The following is a 22,373-nucleotide window of genomic DNA, read 5'->3' as shown; positions in this document are numbered from 1 at the left end:
CTGCACCCCCCTCAGCGTTGGTGGGGGCCGTTTTACCTCACTTGGCAGCTGGCTGTTATCTGGAGAGGAGCTTAGAAATCTCCCCCCTTACCTTCACTGTTATCTCAGTGGCTAGGTTATGCTCCCTCACCGAACTTCTTGTGTTGGTGCAGGAAAAGTGCCAAATTTTCTCCTTCTGGTGTGAAACTTTATGTACTATATACTGTACTGTATTTTATGTGTTTGTTATTTTCTTTACTTAATTATTTTTATTGATGTGAGCATTCTTATACCACATCTCTCTGTAAGGGCTGACAGGGGAAAACAGTATATTGTCGCCGGTTTGGCGACTATTGTACAGTGCTTTTGTTTTGTCTTCACATACTAGTTAGTATTGTTGTTATATTGTAGATATTACACAGCCACACAGTGTCATTATCCAAAATGTCTGCTAAAGGTTTAGGAAAGATGGCTCCCAGGTTTACACTCCAACGCTGTGTGCTTATACAGCACAATATGTAATGAAAATATTGCTTGTGCTGAGCAGGACCACACCCTCCTCTATGAATGCTGCTCTCTGCTGGGCCCTAGTCTGCGGATGTTCCCTGCAAACTGGACAGGGCTACTGCCTTGTTCTCAGCGATTCACACTGTTTTACAAGGTGTATTACACCTTCAACCTCCAATCATTCCACCTGCAAACCCTTGGGACCTCTCCTTGGTTCTACAATGCTTGACTGTACCTCCGTTTGAACCTCTAAAGTCTAATATTTTATTAGGTTTCCTTAAAAACGCTATTCCTATTTGCAATAGCTTCAGCCCACAGGGTTTCCGATCTGAGCGTTCTCTATTGTAGGTCACCGTTGTTGATCTTCCATGATGATAGAGCAGTCCTGCGTACCTGACTTGACTCTCTTCCTAAGGTGGTCTCCACATTAAGCAGGAAATTGTTCTTCCGGTTTTTTCTACATCACATTCTTCAGGGAAAAATGACACTTTGGATGTGGTTTGGGCTTTACATGTCAAAAAACTGCGGCAATTAGGAAATCTGATTCCTTTTTGTCCTGTACGATGTCGGGAAACTTGGTTGACCCGCTTCTAAATGGACGTTAGCTCGTTGGCTAAGGTCCACAATCTGATAAGCGTATTTGTTGGCGGGAAGCCGGTTCCTCACTCGGTGCAGGCACATTCCATGAGATTTGTGAAGGCATCTTCGGCCATGCGTACAGCCATCTCAACATAGAGAATTTGCAGAGCAGCTGCGTGGTCTTCTGCTCACACATTCATCAAATTCTATCATTTTGACACCTTCGCTTCAGCCGATGCAGCTTTTGGCAGAGGTGTTCTAAGTGGAGCTCGGGAGCCTTTCCAAACATAAGGGAAAGCTTTAGGACGTCACACTATCCCAGCATCCACTGCTGGGCAATTGAAAAAAGTATTTTTTTGGTTCTAACCTGTAAAATAATTTTTTCATAGGCCAAGGTGGATGCTGGGCACCTGCCCATACGCTCCAGCTTAGCAGTTATATTAGTTAGATGTTGTTACCCTGTCTTTAATGTTCTGTGTTCTCTTGAGTGGTTCATCTCTCCTATCCCTATTCCTCGGCTTGTTAAGTTAAAACTGGTCTCTGAAGACAGGAAGGGGTATTAGGGGGGTGGAGCTACAGGCTGCTGCACTGTCCCAAAGAAGTTTCATCTCCTTGGTGCCTGGTCTTCCAGCCCTGGAATACCCACTATCCCAGAATCCACCTTGGCCTACGAAAAAAGAATTTTACAGGTAAGAACCAAAATCCCCTTTTGGTGCATGAATGGTTTCAGCCCAACCAGCAGCTTCTGAGGAGGAAGTCTGTCCCCTTCTCTGAGTACTTAATTGCCACATTAGACACTGGTGAAGAGTGTTGTGGATTAAGATATTGTAGATCTCATTAGAACACTTACTGCAGTGGTAATAGACATTGATACCAGCAGATCACAGGGAAAGGGTTCCACTCCAACCTATTTTTAACTAAATGCTTCTTTTCAGTCGGTGAAGATAAGAAAATATGTAGATATGAGTGTTCTCCCCAGGCTCAAATTTTCGGGCGGTCTGCCCAGCAAGAGACGCCCTGCCGCCCAGCAACCGTGAACTAGTAGTCCCCTGACACCCAGCTATCGCACCAATTAGACCTTGTTGCAGGTGGATGCTGATTCCGGATGGACCTCTGTGACACGGCTGAGCTACACAAACGTCCACGTCACATGATCTTCCGATTGGACGCTCCTTACGCAATCAGCACCAGCCTGCAACAAGGTCTAATGGGTGAGAGTGCAGGGTGGGAGGGGACGGATAGTTATGGGCGGGTGCTTGGCAGATCACAGAGTGGAGGACTGCAATCCCCCCCCCCCCATCCCCCCTGAAGAAAGTCAGGGAGCGTTGTTCAAGCGGAAACAATTACCTGACTGAGCAGCATTGCGCACGTTTTCAGTGTGCTGTGTGTGTGTGAGAATTAAACTCTGGGAGGTATAAAAAACAAATAAAATAAAAAACTGTGTGGTCCCAGAAAGCTAGGGCAGCATTATGTGGGGCATTATCTATACTGGGAGCTGTCTGTGACAAAATAATTTTGCAGTATTTGGGCATCTAAAAACAGTAATTGTGTCCGTGACAGACTACTTGTGCAGTATCTGGGCAGCTAAAAACTGTGTCTGTAACACTGCAGGTTAGGATTTAAAGCTTTTATTTTTGCGAGGACCCCCACCTGGTTACTTCTTGATGCCACACAGCAGGAAAAAAATTCTGGAGAGAACACAGGAGGTCAAGGAGCATATTAGTGTACTAAGAAAAGGGGTTATGGTGGGAAAAGCAAAGCCAAGAGCCTTGTGATACTCCAATAGGTAGTTAGTGAGGGGAAGATGGGCCAAAGGTTACGGACCTAAAGGAGCCGTTTGATATGTATGCAATGAATACAACTGAAGAAAAGAAAGGAATCTGTATATTATAGCTACACTCAAAGACCAATTTTAAAATGAATGTGAACACAATATTATTAAAAACAAAGGAATCAGGAATCATCCTACGAATATGCTATTTATTGCTCATGTTTAACAAACATTATATAATTGCTGATGAGGTGAAACTCTTCATTTTAGCTAGCTTTATTTCATTGGTGGGGATTTCTCTCTGTTTTATTGTCTCTCGTTCTGTCCTTTTGGGTTTGATTTGAATAAAAATGGAGTTTTCTGAATGATAGGATATAGAAAGATGGAGCATAAACAGTTTACAGAAGTACTATAGTTTTAATGGTGATTCTATATCCCGAATGTACAGTGTCCACCAATGGATTTAGGGAACAGTTACTGTCCTAGTTTTACAATGTGCTTGCATTACAGCTCAACATTTAAAATGACTGTGCTGTCACTATCTCAATGAACTTGTAGCTTTGTATATCATCAGAATTCTTAGCTGTAGTGAAGACTTTATTATATTGTGTTTCACTAACTTGAGGTGGGAATGCTTTTATGCCTTAATTGGCCTTTTATTAAAACCATTTTTTTTTAAATGTCATATTTATGTGATTCAATTCTCTATTTCTTATAAATGCAGAGTTCGCGCTGATCAGCGCAGCACTGAATCACGGCAAATGGTGGAACTGGCAGTTAAAGAACACAAAGCGGAGATTTTAGCTCTTCAACAATCACTAAAGGATCAAAAACTCAAGACGGAAAGCCTGTCCGATAAGGTGAGTATACCATTATACACATTTCTATAGACTTTATTCAGAGTAGTACACCAGTTGTGCAGCATGTCTTGCATAAATTTGCTCTTCACAAGTCCTTGTGCACAGATGCGGCCAAGCAGGAATACACATTTTTGTATTCATCAAGTCTTTGAACGAGAGAGACAGGAAGGGGCATTTCAAGTTGAGTAATGGTGGGTTTACTCAAATACAAGCCAGCAAATAAGTGCATATACACTTGTTAGGAGGCAGATAGCTTTTAGTAATTTAGAAGCCATTTCTGCATTTGCAGAGTGGAGTAGTGGCAGGGACCAGGTCCATTTTACAAACTGGGGGCACGTCGCTCCGATGTCTTCACTGTCATGTGCAGGCTTCCCTGAACCGGCTGTTGGATCTGGGGGCCAGTTTAAGTAAGCTTTGGCATATGCGGGCTAATTGAGGCCTGCTACCATTTCGAGCGGCAGTTGTGCAATAGCTTACAAATAAGAATGAAGCTCATTGCTCTGTATACTGTATGTGCAATTTTTTTGGTGCCTTTTTCTTTTGAGCAATTTACGCTCACTTTGCTGCCAACCCTTCATTGGCCCCATTTTATACTTCTTAGCTTTTCTCCTGCTTCCAGGAAGGACAGCAGTTTCTTCAGAACTCTGAGTCAAATGTTCTTCATAGATAATGCATGAAAAGTTTGTGTAGAGGAGTATGTAGAGGAGTATTTAGTCTCTCATCAGTAATGGGAACCACCCTGGTGGTTGCAATGAAAAGGATATCCCACATTACTTGCTGTGCATCGATGGCCATGTGCTATTATCTGTGTTCAGAAGTATGTACATAAATATAAATATATGACCAAGGAAGCCAAAATCCAGATAGCAGCGGTCTGATATTCATAATTCCTACCACTGTTAATAGAGAGAGAATAAGAGTAACTATACAATGATGGTGTAAGCAAGTACATAATGTGAACCCTCATCTACTGTATTTCTTACATCTCATAGCTAAACGATCTGGAGAAGAAACACGCAATGCTGGAAATGAATGCTCGCAGCTTGCAGCAGAAGCTAGAAACAGAGCGAGAACTGAAGCAGCGACTGCTAGAAGAGGTAAATTCTGGGTTTGTGCCATGTTTCTTACTGCTGGTAGGCGGAGGTTTCTTACTGCTGGTAGGCGGAGGTTTCTTACTGCTGGTAGGCAGAAGTATCTTACTGCTGGTAGGCAGAGGTTTCTTACTGCTGGTAGGCAGAGGTTTCTTACTGCTGGTAGGCAGAGGTTTCTTACTGCTGGTAGGCAGAGGTTTCTTACTGCTGGTAGGCAGAGGTTTCTTACTGCGGGTAGGCAGAGGTTTCCTTCTGCTGGTAGGCAGAGGTTTCTTACTGCTGGTAGGCAGAGGTTTCTTACTGCTGGTAGGCAGAGGTTTCTTACTGCTGGTAAGCAGAGGTTTCTTACTGCTGGTAGGTAGAGGTTTCTTACTGCTGGTAAGCAGAGGTTTCTTACTGCTGGTAGGCAGAAGTATCTTACTGCTGGTAGGCAGAGGTTTCTTACTGCTGGTAAGCAGAGGTTTCTTACTGCGGGTAGGCAGAGGTTTCTTACTGCTGGTAGGCAGAAGTATCTTACTGCTGGTAGGCAGAGGTTTCTTACTGCTGGTAGGCAGAGGTTTCTTACTGCTGGTAGGCAGAGGTTTCTTACTGCTGGTAGGCAGAGGTTTCTTACTGCTGGTAGGCAGAGGTTTCTTACTGCTGGTAGGCAGAGGTTTCTTACTGCTGGTAGGCAGAGGTTTCTTACTGCTGGTAGGCAGAGGTTTCTTACTGCTGGTAGGCAGAGGTTTCTTACTGCTGGTAGGCAGAGGTTTCTTACTGCTGGTAGGCAGAGGTTTCCTTCTGCTGGTAGGCAGCGGTTTCTTACTGCGGGTAAGCAGAGGTTTCTTACTGCTGGTAGGCAGAGGTTTCTTACTGCTGGTAGCTATAGGTTTCTTACTGCTGGTAGCTATAGGTTTCTTACTGCTGGTAGCTATAGGTTTCTTACTGCTGGTAGCTATAGGTTTCTTACTGCTGGTAGCTATAGGTTTCTTACTGCGGGTAGGCAGATGTTTCTTACTGCGGGTAGGCAGAGGTTTCTTACTGCGGGTAGACAGAGGTTTCTTACTGCTGGTAGGCAGAGGTTTCTTACTGCTGGTAGGCAGAGGTTTCTTACTGCTGGTAGGCAGAGGTTTCTTACTGCTGGTAGGCAGAGGTTTCTTACTGCTGGTAGGCAGAGGTTTCTTACTGCGGGTAGCTAGAGGTTTCTTACTGCTGGTAGCTAGAGGTTTCTTACTGCTTGTAGGCAGAGGTTTCTTACTGCTGGTAGGCAGCGGTTTCTTACTGCGGGTAGGCAGCGGTTTCTTACTGCGGGTAGGCAGCGGTTTCTTACTGCGGGTAGGCAGCGGTTTCTTCCTGCGGGTAGGCAGAGGTTTCTTACTGCTGGTAGCTATAGGTTTCTCGCTGCGGGTAGGCAGAGGTTTCTCGCTGCGGGTAGGCAGAGGTTTCTCGCTGCTGGTAGGCAGAGGTTTCTCGCTGCTGGTAGGCAGAGGTTTCTCGCTGCTGGTAGGCAGAGGTTTCTCGCTGCTGGTAGGCAGAGGTTTCTCGCTGCTGGTAGGCAGAGGTTTCTCGCTGCTGGTAGGCAGAGGTTTCTCGCTGCTGGTAGGCAGAGGTTTCTCGCTGCTGGTAGGCAGAGGTTTCTCGCTGCTGGTAGGCAGAGGTTTCTCACTGCTGGTAGGCAGAGGTTTCTCACTGCGGGTAGGCAGAGGTTTCTCACTGCGGGTAGGCAGAGGTTTCTCACTGCGGGTAGCTATAGGTTTCTTACTGCTGGTAGCTATAGGTTTCTTACTGCGGGTAGGCAGAGGTTTCTTACTGCGGGTAGGCAGAGGTTTCTTACTGCGGGTAGGCAGAGGTTTCTTACTGCGGGTAGGCAGAGGTTTCTTACTGCGGGTAGGCAGAGGTTTCTTACTGCGGGTAGGCAGAGGTTTCTTACTGCGGGTAGGCAGAGGTTTCTTACTGCGGGTAGCTATAGGTTTCTTACTGCTGGTAGCTATAGGTTTCTTACTGCTGGTAGCTATAGGTTTCTTACTGCTGGTAGCTATAGGTTTCTTACTGCTGGTAGGCAGCGGTTTCTTACTGCGGGTAGGCAGCGGTTTCTTACTGCGGGTAGGCAGCGGTTTCTTACTGCGGGTAGGCAGCGGTTTCTTCCTGCGGGTAGGCAGAGGTTTCTTACTGCTGGTAGCTATAGGTTTCTCGCTGCGGGTAGGCAGAGGTTTCTCGCTGCTAGTAGGCAGAGGTTTCTCGCTGCTGGTAGGCAGAGGTTTCTCGCTGCTGGTAGGCAGAGGTTTCTCGCTGCTGGTAGGCAGAGGTTTCTCGCTGCTGGTAGGCAGAGGTTTCTCGCTGCTGGTAGGCAGAGGTTTCTCGCTGCTGGTAGGCAGAGGTTTCTCGCTGCTGGTAGGCAGAGGTTTCTCGCTGCTGGTAGGCAGAGGTTTCTCACTGCTGGTAGGCAGAGGTTTCTCACTGCGGGTAGGCAGAGGTTTCTCACTGCGGGTAGGCAGAGGTTTCTCACTGCGGGTAGCTATAGGTTTCTTACTGCTGGTAGCTATAGGTTTCTTACTGCGGGTAGGCAGAGGTTTCTTACTGCGGGTAGGCAGAGGTTTCTTACTGCGGGTAGGCAGAGGTTTCTTACTGCGGGTAGGCAGAGGTTTCTTACTGCGGGTAGGCAGAGGTTTCTTACTGCGGGTAGGCAGAGGTTTCTTACTGCGGGTAGCTATAGGTTTCTTACTGCTGGTAGCTATAGGTTTCTTACTGCTGGTAGCTATAGGTTTCTTACTGCTGGTAGCTATAGGTTTCTTACTGCGGGTAGGCAGAGGTTTCTTACTGCGGGTAGGCAGAGGTTTCTTACTGCGGGTAGGCAGAGGTTTCTTACTGCGGGTAGGCAGAGGTTTCTTACTGCGGGTAGGCAGAGGTTTCTTACTGCTGGTAGCTAGAGGTTTCTTACTGCTGGTAGGCAGAAGTTTCTTACTGCTGGTAGGCAGAGGTTTCAATAAATACATTGTATTGAAATGGTGCTTCTATATTTAAAGCAAAGGCATGATCATTCCTTACAAATGTGTTAATTTATTGATACTTAACCAATTGGTTCCGGGCTGTTATCTCTATTGTTACTTTTATGCCAAATGCTTTGGGTAGATAGGGAGAAACCAAAAGTAGCAGCTGCGTATCACATTTGTATTTGGCAGTTACACTCTTGCTAGTCATTACAGCATCCTGCTTCATGTGCATGTTTGTGTTGGTGATATTGCCCTTTACTGTTCTTATTTAAAGTTGAGGATTAATCCGGCAAAAAATGTGCAGTTTTGCCTCTTGGGAAAACCATAGATCACTGTATCACACATTTTAATTGTTTGGATATACTGTATATGAGAGGGGCGCACATGCTACATGCAAAAGCAAACCATATTTGCTCTGGATGCAAAGCAAAATCCGCATTTACACCCCTTGCACAGCAACATGGTTTGCCCCCGTCAATTTTGAACCATTTTGCTGGATTTCCCCTGAACTCTAAGAGCCAAATGTATCAAAAAGTGATAAAATGGAGAGTGATTAACAACCAGCTCCTACCTGTCATTTTTCAAACCCAGGATGTAACATGACACTTAGGAGCTGATTGGCTGGCTGTTTATCACTCTCAATTTTATCTTTGAAGCTTGATACATCTGGCCCTTAATGAGGTCCTGAGAGTTTTCAATCCACTAAAAGTTCTGTTTTGTGGAGAGCAGCAGGCTAAGCTACAGCAGCAAATGGACCTTCAGAAGAATCACATCTTCCGTTTGACTCAAGGGCTCCAGGAAGCACTGGATCGTGCAGATCTGCTGAAGACCGAGAGGAGTGATTTAGAGTATCAGATGGAAAACATGCAGGTACACTAAATGCATCCCTGCATAGTGTAAGATACATTTTTTTGCTGTCACACTTCAGACACACTTTTTTTTGTGCTATTAGGCTCTCTATTCCCATGAAAAAGTGAAGATGGAAGGGACTATTTCCCAGCAAACCAAACTCATTGATTTCTTACAAGCAAAAATGGATCAGCCATCAAAGAAGAAAAAGGTAAAATCCCTAAACAAAGTGAATCATGTTCTTCAAACAATGTTTTTCATACCATTTGACATGGTTTATATATAGACCTGCATCGTCATAAGCAGTGCAGCAGGAACTGCCACGTGATTATCAGGGTGCTGCCATTTGGGGGTCGAGGAGGAGAAGCTTTTAAGAAACTGAGACCACTTGTCCTCCTAAAACACTTGCCTCTGAAAATTAGTTGTGGCGGTCTTTCTGAGCTGCCCGATGGCCTAACCAGTGTTCCCAATAGTGTTTAGATTCTATGTCTTTGGATGCATGCATTAGGTCTGAGAAGCTGGAAGTGGGCATTTTTGTGCCAAAGACACCACCTGCTGCATTAACATAACTTCACAGATCCGCTGCTGCTAAACTTGCATCCACCCTTGAATCAGACCAGTATGTCACTGGAAGAAATTGCAGTTCCAGGGTACTTCCCTGTTCCGGTGCTGCAATGCATCCCCTGTCTTTGATGAAATTGGGAAGTGAAGGTGGAAATAAATGGAGTGAAATGAGCATTGTTGCTTGTTTTTCTGCTTTGCTAACACTGTGTGATAATCTTGTACAGTACTTCTTTGCCAGGGCTTCCAGCTCTGCTAATTGGCAGCTTTTGACATTTAATTAATCTTTGACTTTTCATTTCTTTTCATCTTTTAAAACAATTTAAACAGTTCTGTATCTTTATTATATGTGTTATATGTAGAATGGACAGCGAGTGTATTGCTTTTTACAATTTAAAGAATTTTTGCAAAAATAATTGCTTGTCGGAATTGTATTGCAGGGTCTATTTGGCAGGCGCAGGGATGAACCCATCCAGGCATCACAAGTTCCCTTGCAGTTCAATGATTTAAAGGTAGCTCTGGATAAAGAGCGAGTGCGGACTGCAGAACTAGAAGAAGCTCTACAAAAGACACGGATAGAACTCAGATCTGCTAGAGAGGAAGGTAGAACTTGTCGCTACTCTTGGGAGAGATTTCTCCTTCATATTTTTTTGTGCACCATTTGCTGTAAATGTTTGCCCAAATATTCTTACTGATATATTGTGTGTGTGTATGTATGTATTTATACACAGGATGAGTATCCCTTATCCAAAATGCTCGGGACCAGAAGCATTTTGGATAACAAATGATTTCATTCATATGTTGGTGGACAGTGGGATGAGGGGCGGAGCCACAGCGACAGGCACCAAGTAGGAGAGACTTCTCTGGTGCAGCCCAGGCCCCTCCTCCCCACACTCTGCCTTCAGGACAGTTTTTTCTTGGTGCCTTAGGGCACAGGACCTGTTTGTAGGTGCTGCCTAGTGTGTATGTATTTAGAGACTTTTTAGTTTTATTTTTAGTTTGTTTTTTTCTTCACTTAAGCGGTGAGCAAGCCGGGATGGTACCCCAAGCTGCTCCGGAGCCAGCTCGCCGCCTCCCGTGGGCAGTCCTGTCATGGCTCATGGGCGTGAAGGCCTGTGAGATGCACCGGCGACAAGAGGGAGACATTCAGCGCGGCATGTCAACTGGAGCTAGTGCACTCCCTGTGACCACCTGGCAGAGGCACAGGGTTCCCCGTGTGGGCGATCGTGGCCGCTATACCACCAGGGAACAATTTTAGCGGTGGAGCCGCCATTTTAGTTCCCTGGAGGTTCCAGGAGGGGAGGGACATCCCCATCATGTCACTCGCCGCCCAGGTCCCGGACGGCCAGCCTCAGTCTGAGTTCCTGCCGGGGCCTGGATCTGTTCCCGCTCACAGCAGCAGTAGCAGACAGAGCCTGAAGCAGCTTAAGGGGCACCAGCACTCTACCTCCCCCAGGCTCCACGACGGGCCAGATTTGATAGATGCTGATACTGCAGTCTGGTGTGCAAGTACAGCCATTGCTAGATCATAACTCTTTGCTATCTTTTAACTATTCTGCTTCTCTCCCTGTCTCAAATGCAACATTGTACTGCTGTGTAACAGGAGTCTGCCTTTGCATAATGGCCTCACAGTCAGGGTCTAAGTCCACAGGACCCTCGCGGTCAGGGGACGCTCCTCCTCTGCGAGCCTTTACGCGCAAAAGATGTAAAGAGAATTTCTCATCTGTACGTTCAGACCATGGGGGTGTTTGTACGCGCTGTTGTGAGGAAGACTCTGTGAGCCCTGCAGCCACACCGGTGCGTCCCCCAGAACCCGACTGGGCACAGGCTCTCAGTATAGCCATGAGAGACCTTACCGAACAGTTGACAGCTTCTTGGGGGCCACCCCAGCCTGCTGCCCCGGCGCCCCCTCCTTATCAGGAGGTCCAAGCGGCGCCTTCTCCAGAACCAGCCTGGGTCCCAATGCTTGTCGTCTTCTGTGCAGGGGTTGGTGCAAGTCTCCTCCTCCCTGCAGTCACTGCTGGGTGCTTCCACGAACCACAAAGCCCTGAGAGCTAGCACTCAGATTGTGCAAGATACCTCTTCAGCAGAGGAGTCCTCTGATGATGAGCCCGACACTGATGGGTCAGACCAGGGCTCTGTATCTCAGGACGACTTTATTACCCAATCCAGAGTAGAGGCATTAGTAAAGGCAGTCCACTCATGTCTTAACATTCAGACACCGGACCAGCCACAACAGGTCGAGGCACCCTCCTTCAAACGTAAAAAGAAGGATCCAACCATTTTTTCCCCTCTACTCAAGTTATAGAAACATAGAATTTGACGGCAGATAAGAACCACTTGGCCCATCTAGTCTGCCCCTTTTTTAAACATGTTACCTCAAACCATATTTGATCCTTTTTTTTGTAAGGATATCAATATGCCTATCCCAAGCATGTTTAAATTGTACTACTGTATTTGCCTCTACCACCTCTGATGGGAGGCTATTCCACTTATCTACTACTCTTTCTGTGAAGTAATTATTTCTCAAATTTCCCCTGAATCTTCCTCCCTCCAGTTTCAGTGCATGTCCTCTTGTTCTGCTGCTCCTCTTCCTGTGAAGAATGTCTCCCACCTGTACCTTGTTAAAACCCTTGATATATTTGAAAGTTTCTATCATGTCCCCCCTTTCCCTTCTCTGCTCTAAAGTATACATATTAAGATCTTTTAGTCTTTCCTGGTATGTTTTGTGATGTAGGCCATGCACCATTTTAGTTACCCTTCTTTGTACAGTCTCTAATATATTTATATCCTTCAGGAGATATGGCCTCCAGAACTGAACACAATACTCTAGATGAGGTCGTACCAATTACCTATACAGTGGCATTTTTACTTCTTTCTTTCTACTGCTGGTACCTCTCCCTATGCAACCAAGCATCTGACTTGCCTTCTTCATTGCTTTGTTACATTGCCTACCTGCCTTTAAGTCCCCTGAAATAGTGACACCGAAATCCCTCTCTTCCTCAGTAGTTTCCATTATAGTGCCATTTATACTATATTTAGTCTTTGGATTTTTGCAACCCAAGTGCATGATTTTGCATTTTTTGGCATTAAACTGTAGTTGCCATGCTCTTGACCATTCCTCTAATCTACCTAGATCATCAATCATTTGTTTTACCCCTTCTGGTGTGTCTACCCTGTTGCATACCTTTGTGTCATCTGCAAAAAGGCACATTTTCCCCTCAATTCCATTCAATGCAATATCACCAATAAAGATATTAAAAAGCACTGGTCCAAGTACAGATCCCTGGGGTACTCCACTTGTAACCTTTCCCTCCTTTGACTGTACTCCGTACAGTCAAGGCAACGTGTTCAGAATTTGGCCAAGGCATGGACATATCTGAACAAGCGTTTTAGTATCTCCAAGTAACTCTTCCCCCTTCCCCAGGAGGACCGTAAAAAGTGGGAAAAATCCCCCACAGGTCGATTCCGTTTAGTACAGTCGACCACATTGCCTATAGCTACTGTGGCGGCCTTTAAAGGATCCCACGGACAGAAAAATGGAACATGTTTTCAGGTCCATCTTTACCCATGCTAAATAGACCAGCTCTGGTGTCTGCCTGGGTTTCCAGAGTGACAGGGAAGAGGGCTCATGCCTTAAACCAGAACATTCTGGCACCCGTAGGTCATAATTACTACCCCTGGTGGACTTAATCAGGGAAGCCTCTACATACTTAGGAGAGGCTGCTTTAGATTCAGCAACCCTTTCCTCTGGGATTAGGCTTCATCGGTGGTGGCCAGGCACGCCCTTTGGCTACGCACCTGGAATGCAGATGCAGAGTCCAAGAAGGCCCTGGAGGCACTACCCTTCTAGGGAGAAATGCTCTTTGGTCCAGAATTAGACAAAATTGTGGCTACAGTGGCCACATCAAAGACAGCTTTTCTACCTTCGGCTCCGCCTAAGCAGAAATTGTCTTCCTTTCGCCCACAGGGTAAGCCCCAAGGACAGCCATCTGGACGAAGTCGCCTGCCCGAAAGGACTCAGCCGGAAAGGGTCACCAGGCCCAAGGTCAGAGGCCGTCTCCTACAATTTGCCAACAATTGGGCAGAGACAACATCAGATCGCTGGATAAAGAGCATAGTATCGGAAGGGTATTATCTCTCCTTTTACAGGCGTCCTCTGACAAGTTTTTTCATTACAGGCCGGCCGGCCTGTCCTCACAAGGAAAAGGCTCTCAATGATTCCATTCGAAAACCTCCTCGAGACACAGGTGATAGAGCTGGTCCCTCCCCCACAGAGGGGCAAGAGATTCTATTCAAACCTGTTCCTCGTTGGGAAGCCGGACGGCTCCTTCCGACCTACCCTGAACTTCAAGGACCTAAATATATACCTTCTGGTCCCTCGCTTCCGCATGGAATGCCTGAGGTCAATTCTACAGGCCCTGGAACCGGGGGACTTTATGGTGGCCCTCGACATCCAGGATGCCTGCCTGCACATCCCCATTCACCCAGACCATCGCCAGTACCTCAGCTTTGCGACCAAGTGGCTCCATGTGCAGTTTCGGGCCCTTCCCTTCAGACTCTCCACATGCCCGTGAGTATTCACCAAGGTCATGGCAGCGGACCTGCGTCTACAGGGGATCCGTATTCTACCTTACCTGGACGACCTCCTTAACCTCGGTCAGTCTCAGGACCTGCTACTCCGACACTTACAGATCACTGGATCTGCTACAGTCTCACAGTTGGCTGGTAAACTGGCGCATATCCAGCCTGATTCCCTCCCAATCGATGATTCACCTGGGAGCTCATCTGGACTCACAAGCTCAGAGAGTACTCTTGCCAGACGACAAAGTGCGGGCCTTGCAGCTACTGGTCTGTCAGTTCCTCAAGCACAACAGAGTGTCCCTGCACCTCTGCATGAGAGTCCTAGGGAAGATGGTCTCATGTTTTGAAATGGTGGATATCGCCCAATTCCATTCACGCCTGTTACAGCTACATGTCTTAAAACACTGGAATCGCTCTCGCCAAGGCCTACACACTCAGACCTTGGTTATACCCAGGGAGGTCAGACTCTCACCTACTTAGGTGACGTGGATGGAGCCACCAGTCGATGGGCCAACCATTCATCATCAACGATTGGATCCTACTGACCACGGACGCCAGCCTCAGAGGCTGGGGGGCCGTGGTGGTGGATCATTCATTCCAAGGGCGTTGTTTGTCTCAGGAAGCTCAGCTTCCAATCAATGTGCTGGAACTCAGAGAGATCCACCATGCTCTTCTTCAGGGGTCTCTACTTCTTTGTTCACGGGCAGTCAAAGTCGAAAACGGACAATGCCACGGCGGTGGCTTACATAAACCACCAGGGAGGAACAAGGAGCATGGCGGCTTTTCGGGAAGTACGGCCAATTTTCAAATGGGCGGAACGTCACCTCCTGGCCCTGTCGGTCGTGTACATTCCAGGAATAACTAATTGGGAGGCGGATTTCTTAAGCCGACAAGACATCCTTTTAGGTGAATGGTCTCTCCATCCAGCAGTGTTTCAAGCTTTGACTCATCGAGGGGGCAGACCCCAGATCGACCTCATGGCCTCCGTTGGAACCACAAGTTGCCTGTGGGAAGGATTCGAGACCCGGCCGCCTTTCTGGTAGGCGCTTTGCAGCACCATGGCCTTTCGACCTCATTTATGCCTTCCCCCTCAGTTCCTTCGTCGTCTCAAGAAGGAGCCGGTAAGGGTTATTCTGGTGACCCCCAATTGGCCACTGAGAACATGGTTTGCGGATCTCCAAAGGATGGCAGTGGATCCTCTTCATACATTACTTCATCGTTCCGACCTGTTGTCACAAGGTCCCTGCACACACCCCAACCTCCCCCCGACTCGCTTTGATGGGTTGGCTGTTGAAAGGAGGGTCTTAAGGGATAAAGGTTTCTCAGAGGCAGTCATCAAGACAATGATCTCAGCATGAAAGCCTTCCTCTTCAAAGATATATTATAGAGTCTGGAGGTCTTTCTTTTGCTGGTGTGAGGAACGAGGAAAAAAACCCTGGATTTTCACGTTACCCAAGGTTTTGGCCTTCCTCCACCTTGACGTTTAAATTTTGTCCTTCTCTGTGTTATTTCAATGGAAATTAGCCTCGTGCCCTGAGGTTCGCACTTTTTTCTTCAAGGGGTGATGCACTTAAAACCCCCTTTCACAGTCCAGTGGTGCCTTGGGACCTTCCTTTGGTCCTTCGGTATCTCCAGTCGGCTCTTTTTGAACCGTTGGATTCTGTTGATCTCCGGTGGTTGACCTGGAAGACTTGCCTCGGCGCATAGAGTCTCCGACCTCTCAGCCCTGTCCTATAAGCCCCCCTTTTTAGTATTTCACCCTGACCGTGCACTAAGTTGGGCTACCTCCCAAAGGTGGTTTCACGTTTTCACATGAATCAGGAGATCGTTGTTCCATCTTTTCCAGACTCTGATGAGGCTCAAACACTTCATGTTGTGAGAGCTCTTCGCACTTACGTTTCCAGAACTAAGGACATCAGAAAAACTGAAGTCTTATTTGTTCTATATGACCCTCATAAACGAGGCTGGCCAGCCTCCAAACAATCCTTGGCTCCGGCTAACTGTACGGCAGGCGTATCTCTTGGCTAAGAGACCAGTGCCGTCTGGGCTTACAGCTCATTCCACTCGCTCAGTGGGTACATCGTGAGCTGCGGCCTCTGGTGTATCTGCAGAGCAGCTGTGCAGAGCAGCCACATGGTCTACTGTACATACTTTCATTTGCCACTATAGGTTTGATACCTTTTCCGAGTAGTGCCAGTTACAGATGTTCACAGTAGGTTTTTAGCAAACAAAAAAAAAGTAAATTCTGTAAACTATTGTTTTTGGAAAAATTTGTATAAGGGATACTCCACCTGTATGACTCTGTGTGTGTGTGTGTGTGTGTGTGTGTGTGTGTGTGTGTGTGTGTGTGGATAGATAGATAGATAGATAGATATTGACCCCTAAAGAATTCCCACAGACCACAAAAGGGACGAAATGCATTGGGCAGCTGCAGATACCTCTCCACAAATTGATGCTGAGTTTCAGATAAGCATATACTGTCATTTTTATTATACGAGTCCATTCTCTATATTTTGTTTTTGTGTGTTATATTATTATTATTTTTTAATGGTATCACACTACTTTTGGGGGGGGGGTTCAGTTTCAAGGTTCACCATTGGAGGAATCCTTACCAACTGTAGAAACCCTAAAAAAGAAAAGATGTGAGTTTAACATTTTCTCTCACTTATACACTGGGTGTGCTCCAAAATCACTCAGTAATCTATATTATTTTTGAACCACCTGGTGGCAGAAGAGCATCAATTTTAATATATATATATATATATATATATATATATATATATATATATATATATATATATATATATATATATATATATTCATACATCCAGTATCCTTGTAAGCTTTATCAAACAAGGCACTATAAGCACTTTAAAATAATATAATATATATATATAATATATTTATATCCGCACTAAGTCACTTTATACAAAAGTGCATGTATTGACACTACATTTTTTTTATACATACCACACATCCAACAAGCGTACCAGCTGATGACCCTGGAGTGCACCAGGCAGAAGTGTCGTGTCACTGCTACATGCTGTGTTCCATCATTCATCCGGTACGCATATATAATACTCATTTAAGGATTATGTAATCAGAATTTACTAACACTGAAGGCGCAAAGTCCTATCATCGATGAACATTTACTATAGCTCCGTTGGGAAACGGAACAATTAGAGAATTTTTGCAGCCACCTGATTTATTGGGAGGGTTTTTTTTATATTAGTTATATTATTTGTATATGAATACATGTTTGCAGATAATTTCATGCTTTTTTTATACACTGAATTAAGATTGCAGAGCTTGGTGCATCGTGCACAATATATATATCCAAGATTCCACTCCAAGTGCTGGTATGGAAACATGAGCCAGCACACCACCAGTTCAATACAAATATCTTCTAGTGGAAAATAATTCAATGAAAACAGCCTCAGATATTATTCCAAGTATGCAGCTACTTATCAGCTTAGGGGAGCCAGGTCCTGAACAGCTTATCTTCTCATAGCCCGACAGCTGTTTCGGAGCGTCACCTCCTTCATCAAGGGCATACAAACAACTAATACCTTCTGAGGCTAAATAGGGAGTAAGGTGCCCGCCAAAACTTCAAAAAATGTATTACATCAATTGAAGAGTCACATGCATCGTTTACCTGGGGAAGAGATATCACCAGGATTCATTATGGAAAGATGGCAAACCGGCTGATGCAGTGTGATGTTCTGGGCAAAGTATTGATTGGAAATGTTGGCTTCTGGCGTTCATGTAGATTTTACTTTGACATGTACCTAACCCTTGTTAAAGACCAAGTACATGGCAGCAGTGTTCCCCGACGGAAGGATAATGTGACACATTCTAAAAATGGTTCAGAAATGGTTTGATGAACACTACAATGTGTTCCTGGTGTTGAGTTGACCTCCAAAATACCCATAACTCAATTTGATCAAGCATCTGTAAATCACTATTTTCTTGTTTGTTTTTTGGCTCATCTATGTATTGTCAGGCACTGCGGAACCCTTGTGGCACCATATAAATAAACGATAATAATAATCATGTGCTAGATAAACACATCCGAGCCATGGCGGCCTCTCTTTGCAACTTACAAGAATTAACGGATCTGCGGTTAACTTCTTGGTATCAGATATCACATTAAGGGGGGTATTCAATGTTAGGGGAATGGCTGTCGATCAAGCTCGACTGCCGTGCCCCTGTCCCGTTTTCGGTCAGCTCGCCCGGAGCTCGGCAGTCGGGATTCAATGTCCCGGCCGCCGAGCAGCGAGAAGGGGGAGTGGCCGCGAGTTGATGACGGAAATAGACGAGCTCTGGCCAGGAGCTTGCCTATTTCCGGCTTTTCTCGGCAGAACGAGCCCGACAGCTTGTGATGTCGGGCTCATTCTGCGGTGAAACCCTGTTCAATGCTGTCGGGGAAGACAGCATTGAATAGGGCCCCGCAGCCATCTCCCCCGTCGGGAGATGGCTGCGGGTGCACGACAATGATTGCATACCCCCCTAAACCTTCAGAAATCTTGTGTTGAAGTCTTGCCTCAATGAGTCAGAACTGTTCTGGAAGCATGAGGGGGACCTACATAATATTAGGCAGGTGGTTATAATATTATGGCTGCTGAATGTGTGTGTGTGTATGTATGCATATATTATAATATATAAACTATGATAGTTTGTTTAGACAGACTTTTGTAGTACGTACAGCATGGGTTGGTATTTGTTGGTGGTAGGTTTTATGACATTCCTCTCCCCTCCTGCAGCTGCACACCTAAAGGTATCTGACCATCCTCTTCCTTCTACGCCTGGTACGGCAAGGCAGCAGATCATAATGTCTGCTTTGGTTAGGTCTCCAGAACATCAGCCGAATGCGGTCAGTTTGCTGGCCCCTCAGTCAAGTAGAAGAAAAGAATCATCTACACCTGAAGGTAAGAATCCATGTTACAGATGAGCCAGGGACTCTTCATCAAGATAGTCCTTTCTCTGATTTTACGATTGGTTGTGTTTTGTCTGAGTAAATGTACATTTGTGCATACTGTGTTCTGTTGGTGAAAAGGAAATAATTTATTTTCAAACAGAGTTTAGTCGTCGCCTTAAAGAACGAATGCACCATAATATTCCTCACAGATTTAATGTTGGTCTTACTATGCGAGCAGCCAAATGTTCGGTCTGCTTGGATACCGTACACTTTGGGCGTCAAGGAGCAAAATGTGTAGGTAAGAACCATTTTCCATTCTGTCATCACCGTAACATATGTTACTTTGTTAAGGCCAGCTGTCTCGGTTTGAAGACACACATAGTTATTTGCCGGGCAGAGTTGTTAACATGCATTTCTGTTTGTCTCTTTATAAGAATGTCAGGTCATGTGTCACCCAAAGTGTTCCTCCTGCCTCCCAGCTACATGTGGCCTCCCTGCAGAATATGCTACACATTTCACTGAAGCCTTTTGTAGAGAGAAAATGAATTCCCCAGGAATGCAGATGAAAGAAGTCAGTGGCTCCGTGCGACTGGAAGGTTGGATGAAGGTCCCAAGGTATTAAATGTTTGAGATACAGCAGTTACAGTAAAATAGATCATTGACTCTCTTGCAATGTAGTTAAAGAAGTCACATTGAGGAGCTGTTATGTAGCTAGTGTTAAGTTATTTGTATAGCACACATTCTACAACACATTGCCTGTCACATGTACACAAACATATACACACACAAGGCTTAATTTTTTATTAACCTACTGGTATAGAGGTAATTAAAATGTTCATTACTGCTTTAGTCTTAATTTATTAGGTGGTTTCGCCTTCATTTTGGCTCCTGTTTGTATGGTTCCTCTCTAACCCTTTGATTCTCTGCTCTCTGTCTCGACTTGGTTCATTTTTACTGAGGCCAATGGGGTATAGAGGGGGTGGAGCCATGTACATTTCAGTGCTAGGGTTTACTCATGACCTATACTGCAGCCAAACTCCAATATCTCCCAAGGAATCAGAGAAAAGGATCAGTAAGTACCAAAATCCTGTGGGTTTTTTTTGCGTACATATAAAAGTGGTTTCTGGATTTTTCAAGTACAGTAAAACAAAAACCACGATAATTATGCTTTTACAGGTAAACAATATCTCTTCTGCTTTTATTTATAATGCATTGCTCACTAAATGGTCACCTAAATATTTTCTGTTAATCATATTCTGTTGCTTATTCTTTAAAGTCACGCAGCAGCAATTAAATTTTTTTGAGAACTGATATGTTTTGTGAAACTGAAATAGCTGTTTCATGCCATTATCGGAGCAATTCAACACTTTCTAAACACGGCATTTTTTCGATCTGCTAAAAAACTGCCATGTGAACACCACTAGACAGATCTGCTAAGAAGAAAAAAGATCATTGTAAATTGGACTTGAATAAGGCGAAGCTATGAACCTGTGTTTGTTGTATGCTCCCGACTACAAAATAGTTCAGAACATTTAACAGAAATATGTCATGTCATTGTAGTGCTGGTGAACGCTACATAGAAATATGGCACTATGCTATTATTATTATAATAATATTATCTTTATTATTAGATCCGAAACCCACAGCAATGGAGTTCAGACACTTTTTTTGTCCTTATAGTTGTTAATGTTTTTCAAATGTATTTATTAGAAAAGCAAGTTACAAGTGCAAAGTGGTAAACAAAAAATTCATTATCTTGAAGAAAGGCAATAAAATAACTTCATTTCATTATAGAAATATTAATATAACTGGATGCAAATATGAAGTGGATGGGAGGTGGGATAGGTGCACAAGTATGAAAAACAATGAGTCAGGGCTGTAAGGTCAAATTGACATCTAGAAAGAAAATTGGTGTAGCGCATATACACCCGCTATATGAGAAGAGGTGGCAATTTAGGAGATGCGGCTAAGCATACAGCCGTGGAACCCAAATCGTTTGGAAGGAGAGACGAAAAGTGAACAGACTTTATTCCAAAATCTTGGAATATATCCACCATATATGTAAAAACAGTCTCTCTTGCCTCCCTTCAATACTTAACACTTGGAAAAAAACACTTTGTACACATTCTCTTTAATCGTAGTGGTGGTGATTTAACAAGATGCCATAGCAGACCTGCTGACTTCCCATCTGTCCTCAAAAAATGCCTGGGCAAAGTTACCAGTTATGCTCAGGATCGTGGTGGCCTCTCTGATGCATGCTTTGCTGCTGCACAGCAGTCGGCTTTTCAGGTAGTAGAGCCCCTCCCTCCCAAGAAGGGCTTCCATCATGTCACAAGTGATTGATTTAACTGCCTAGACAATTAGCCTTGTCCAAGCCATTCCCATCAGATTTAGCTGTAGGGCTCTCACTTTATCTAGTGCACCTCCGCAGTCACCAGTTGAACCTCCCTGGGTTTATCTGTCAATGCAAGGCAGTTTGTAGGTTTAGCAAATGCTGTTAGTCAGATATATGTCATCTAATGGAAAATGGTGTCCAGTCATTTGAGGTGGAATTCTTCTCCGTAAAAGGAGGAGGGACTCTTGAGCCATGTCACTTTGGAAACTTTAAATGCCACTCTAAATCCTTGGTGCTCATTAAAAACTCAGAGTCTCCTTCTCAGGACATGTTCATATTCAAATGTAAGAAGAAGCAGTTTTATCTGCAGTTGGAGGATCTTATTGCTGACCTGGTTGCACCTTGAAAGCGATTTAAGGTTTCTAAATGCATGTTGGGTTTTTATACATATCCCCCTTCTAACAGTGGGGAAATGAGCCCCCTCCTTTCATGGACCCCCCCCCCCCCCCCAACTGTCCATTTAGCTACTAGCACTCTTTGTTGGTACCTAAAATAAAGACTCATTTAGGTAATTTCTCCATCAAGGCAGATCTAGATTGTAACTATCCTCATTGGGCTAGGCGTCCAGGTACAGAGGAGTTAAGGAAAGGCAGGTAGAATTGGGCAACACATCAATCGCCTGGCAAAGCCCTCATAGAAACTAAACTCCATTATGGCTTGGCCCCCCATCCAGATTCCTGGGTGTGCAACATCTTAACAAGACGGTACGATTTATACTTTCACACCTTCCTCCAGACTAGTTCCTTGCAACAGGCTTTTCTCTTGACCCAGTCAAAACCAGGGGCCCTTCAATAATCTGTGTTCACTCCTGCCCTCCAGGGTCATTGCTTCCATACTATCAGTTTAAAAGAGGAACTTGTTACTCCAACCTCTTACTCATTTAGAAATTAGATGGCTGCTTTTGCTTCTGATGTCTCTCCAAGTACTGATATTTATAAGTACATCTAGCCTCCTTTCTTGTTGGGCTATGCCATGGGGCGACTTAGTAGCACTGGGCATCTTTTTGGGGCCTTTTTCCATTAGAATACATATTATTCTCAAAACACATTTGACACATAAGCAGCTTTTACAGATATGCGGCATGCCTATATATAGTGTGTGACTGTAGCAGTATTTGCATAAGAAATGGAACATTGAGTGTTTTCCAGGAAAACACTGTAACATAGTATTTGTATACAGATACAGCCAGTCTTGCACACAGAATATTGGCATATAATTTTAATCAGCAGAAGCTGCTTGTGCATCCTATTTACTCCGTTTTACGAGTTAGATGAATTTTAATGGGAAAAGTTGCCTGCAAAGATGCCCGA

General features: G+C 44.9%; 1 protein-coding gene across 4 annotated transcripts in view; it reads left to right on the top strand.

Moving 5' to 3' along the window:
- The window catches only part of CIT (citron rho-interacting serine/threonine kinase), a 134,252-nt gene that overhangs the window by 86,063 nt on the left and 25,816 nt on the right, over positions 1 to 22,373 (top strand). For all 4 annotated transcript variants that reach the window (XM_083147027.1, XM_083147037.1, XM_083147054.1 and 1 more), the window contains 8 exons: positions 3,561 to 3,696; positions 4,689 to 4,793; positions 8,486 to 8,626; positions 8,709 to 8,816; positions 9,607 to 9,769; positions 18,514 to 18,678; positions 18,829 to 18,966; positions 19,103 to 19,283. In XM_083147027.1, the coding sequence (XP_083003153.1) occupies positions 3,561 to 3,696; positions 4,689 to 4,793; positions 8,486 to 8,626; positions 8,709 to 8,816; positions 9,607 to 9,769; positions 18,514 to 18,678; positions 18,829 to 18,966; positions 19,103 to 19,283 (1,137 nt within the window). The remainder of the gene's footprint in view (positions 1 to 3,560; positions 3,697 to 4,688; positions 4,794 to 8,485; positions 8,627 to 8,708; positions 8,817 to 9,606; positions 9,770 to 18,513; positions 18,679 to 18,828; positions 18,967 to 19,102; positions 19,284 to 22,373) is intronic.

Source organism: Crinia signifera, chromosome 1 (genome assembly GCF_055691185.1).
Source record: "Crinia signifera chromosome 1, ASM5569118v1, whole genome shotgun sequence".
NCBI classification, from domain to species: domain Eukaryota; kingdom Metazoa; phylum Chordata; class Amphibia; order Anura; family Myobatrachidae; genus Crinia; species Crinia signifera.
This window is presented reverse-complemented; position numbering and strand designations above follow the sequence as displayed.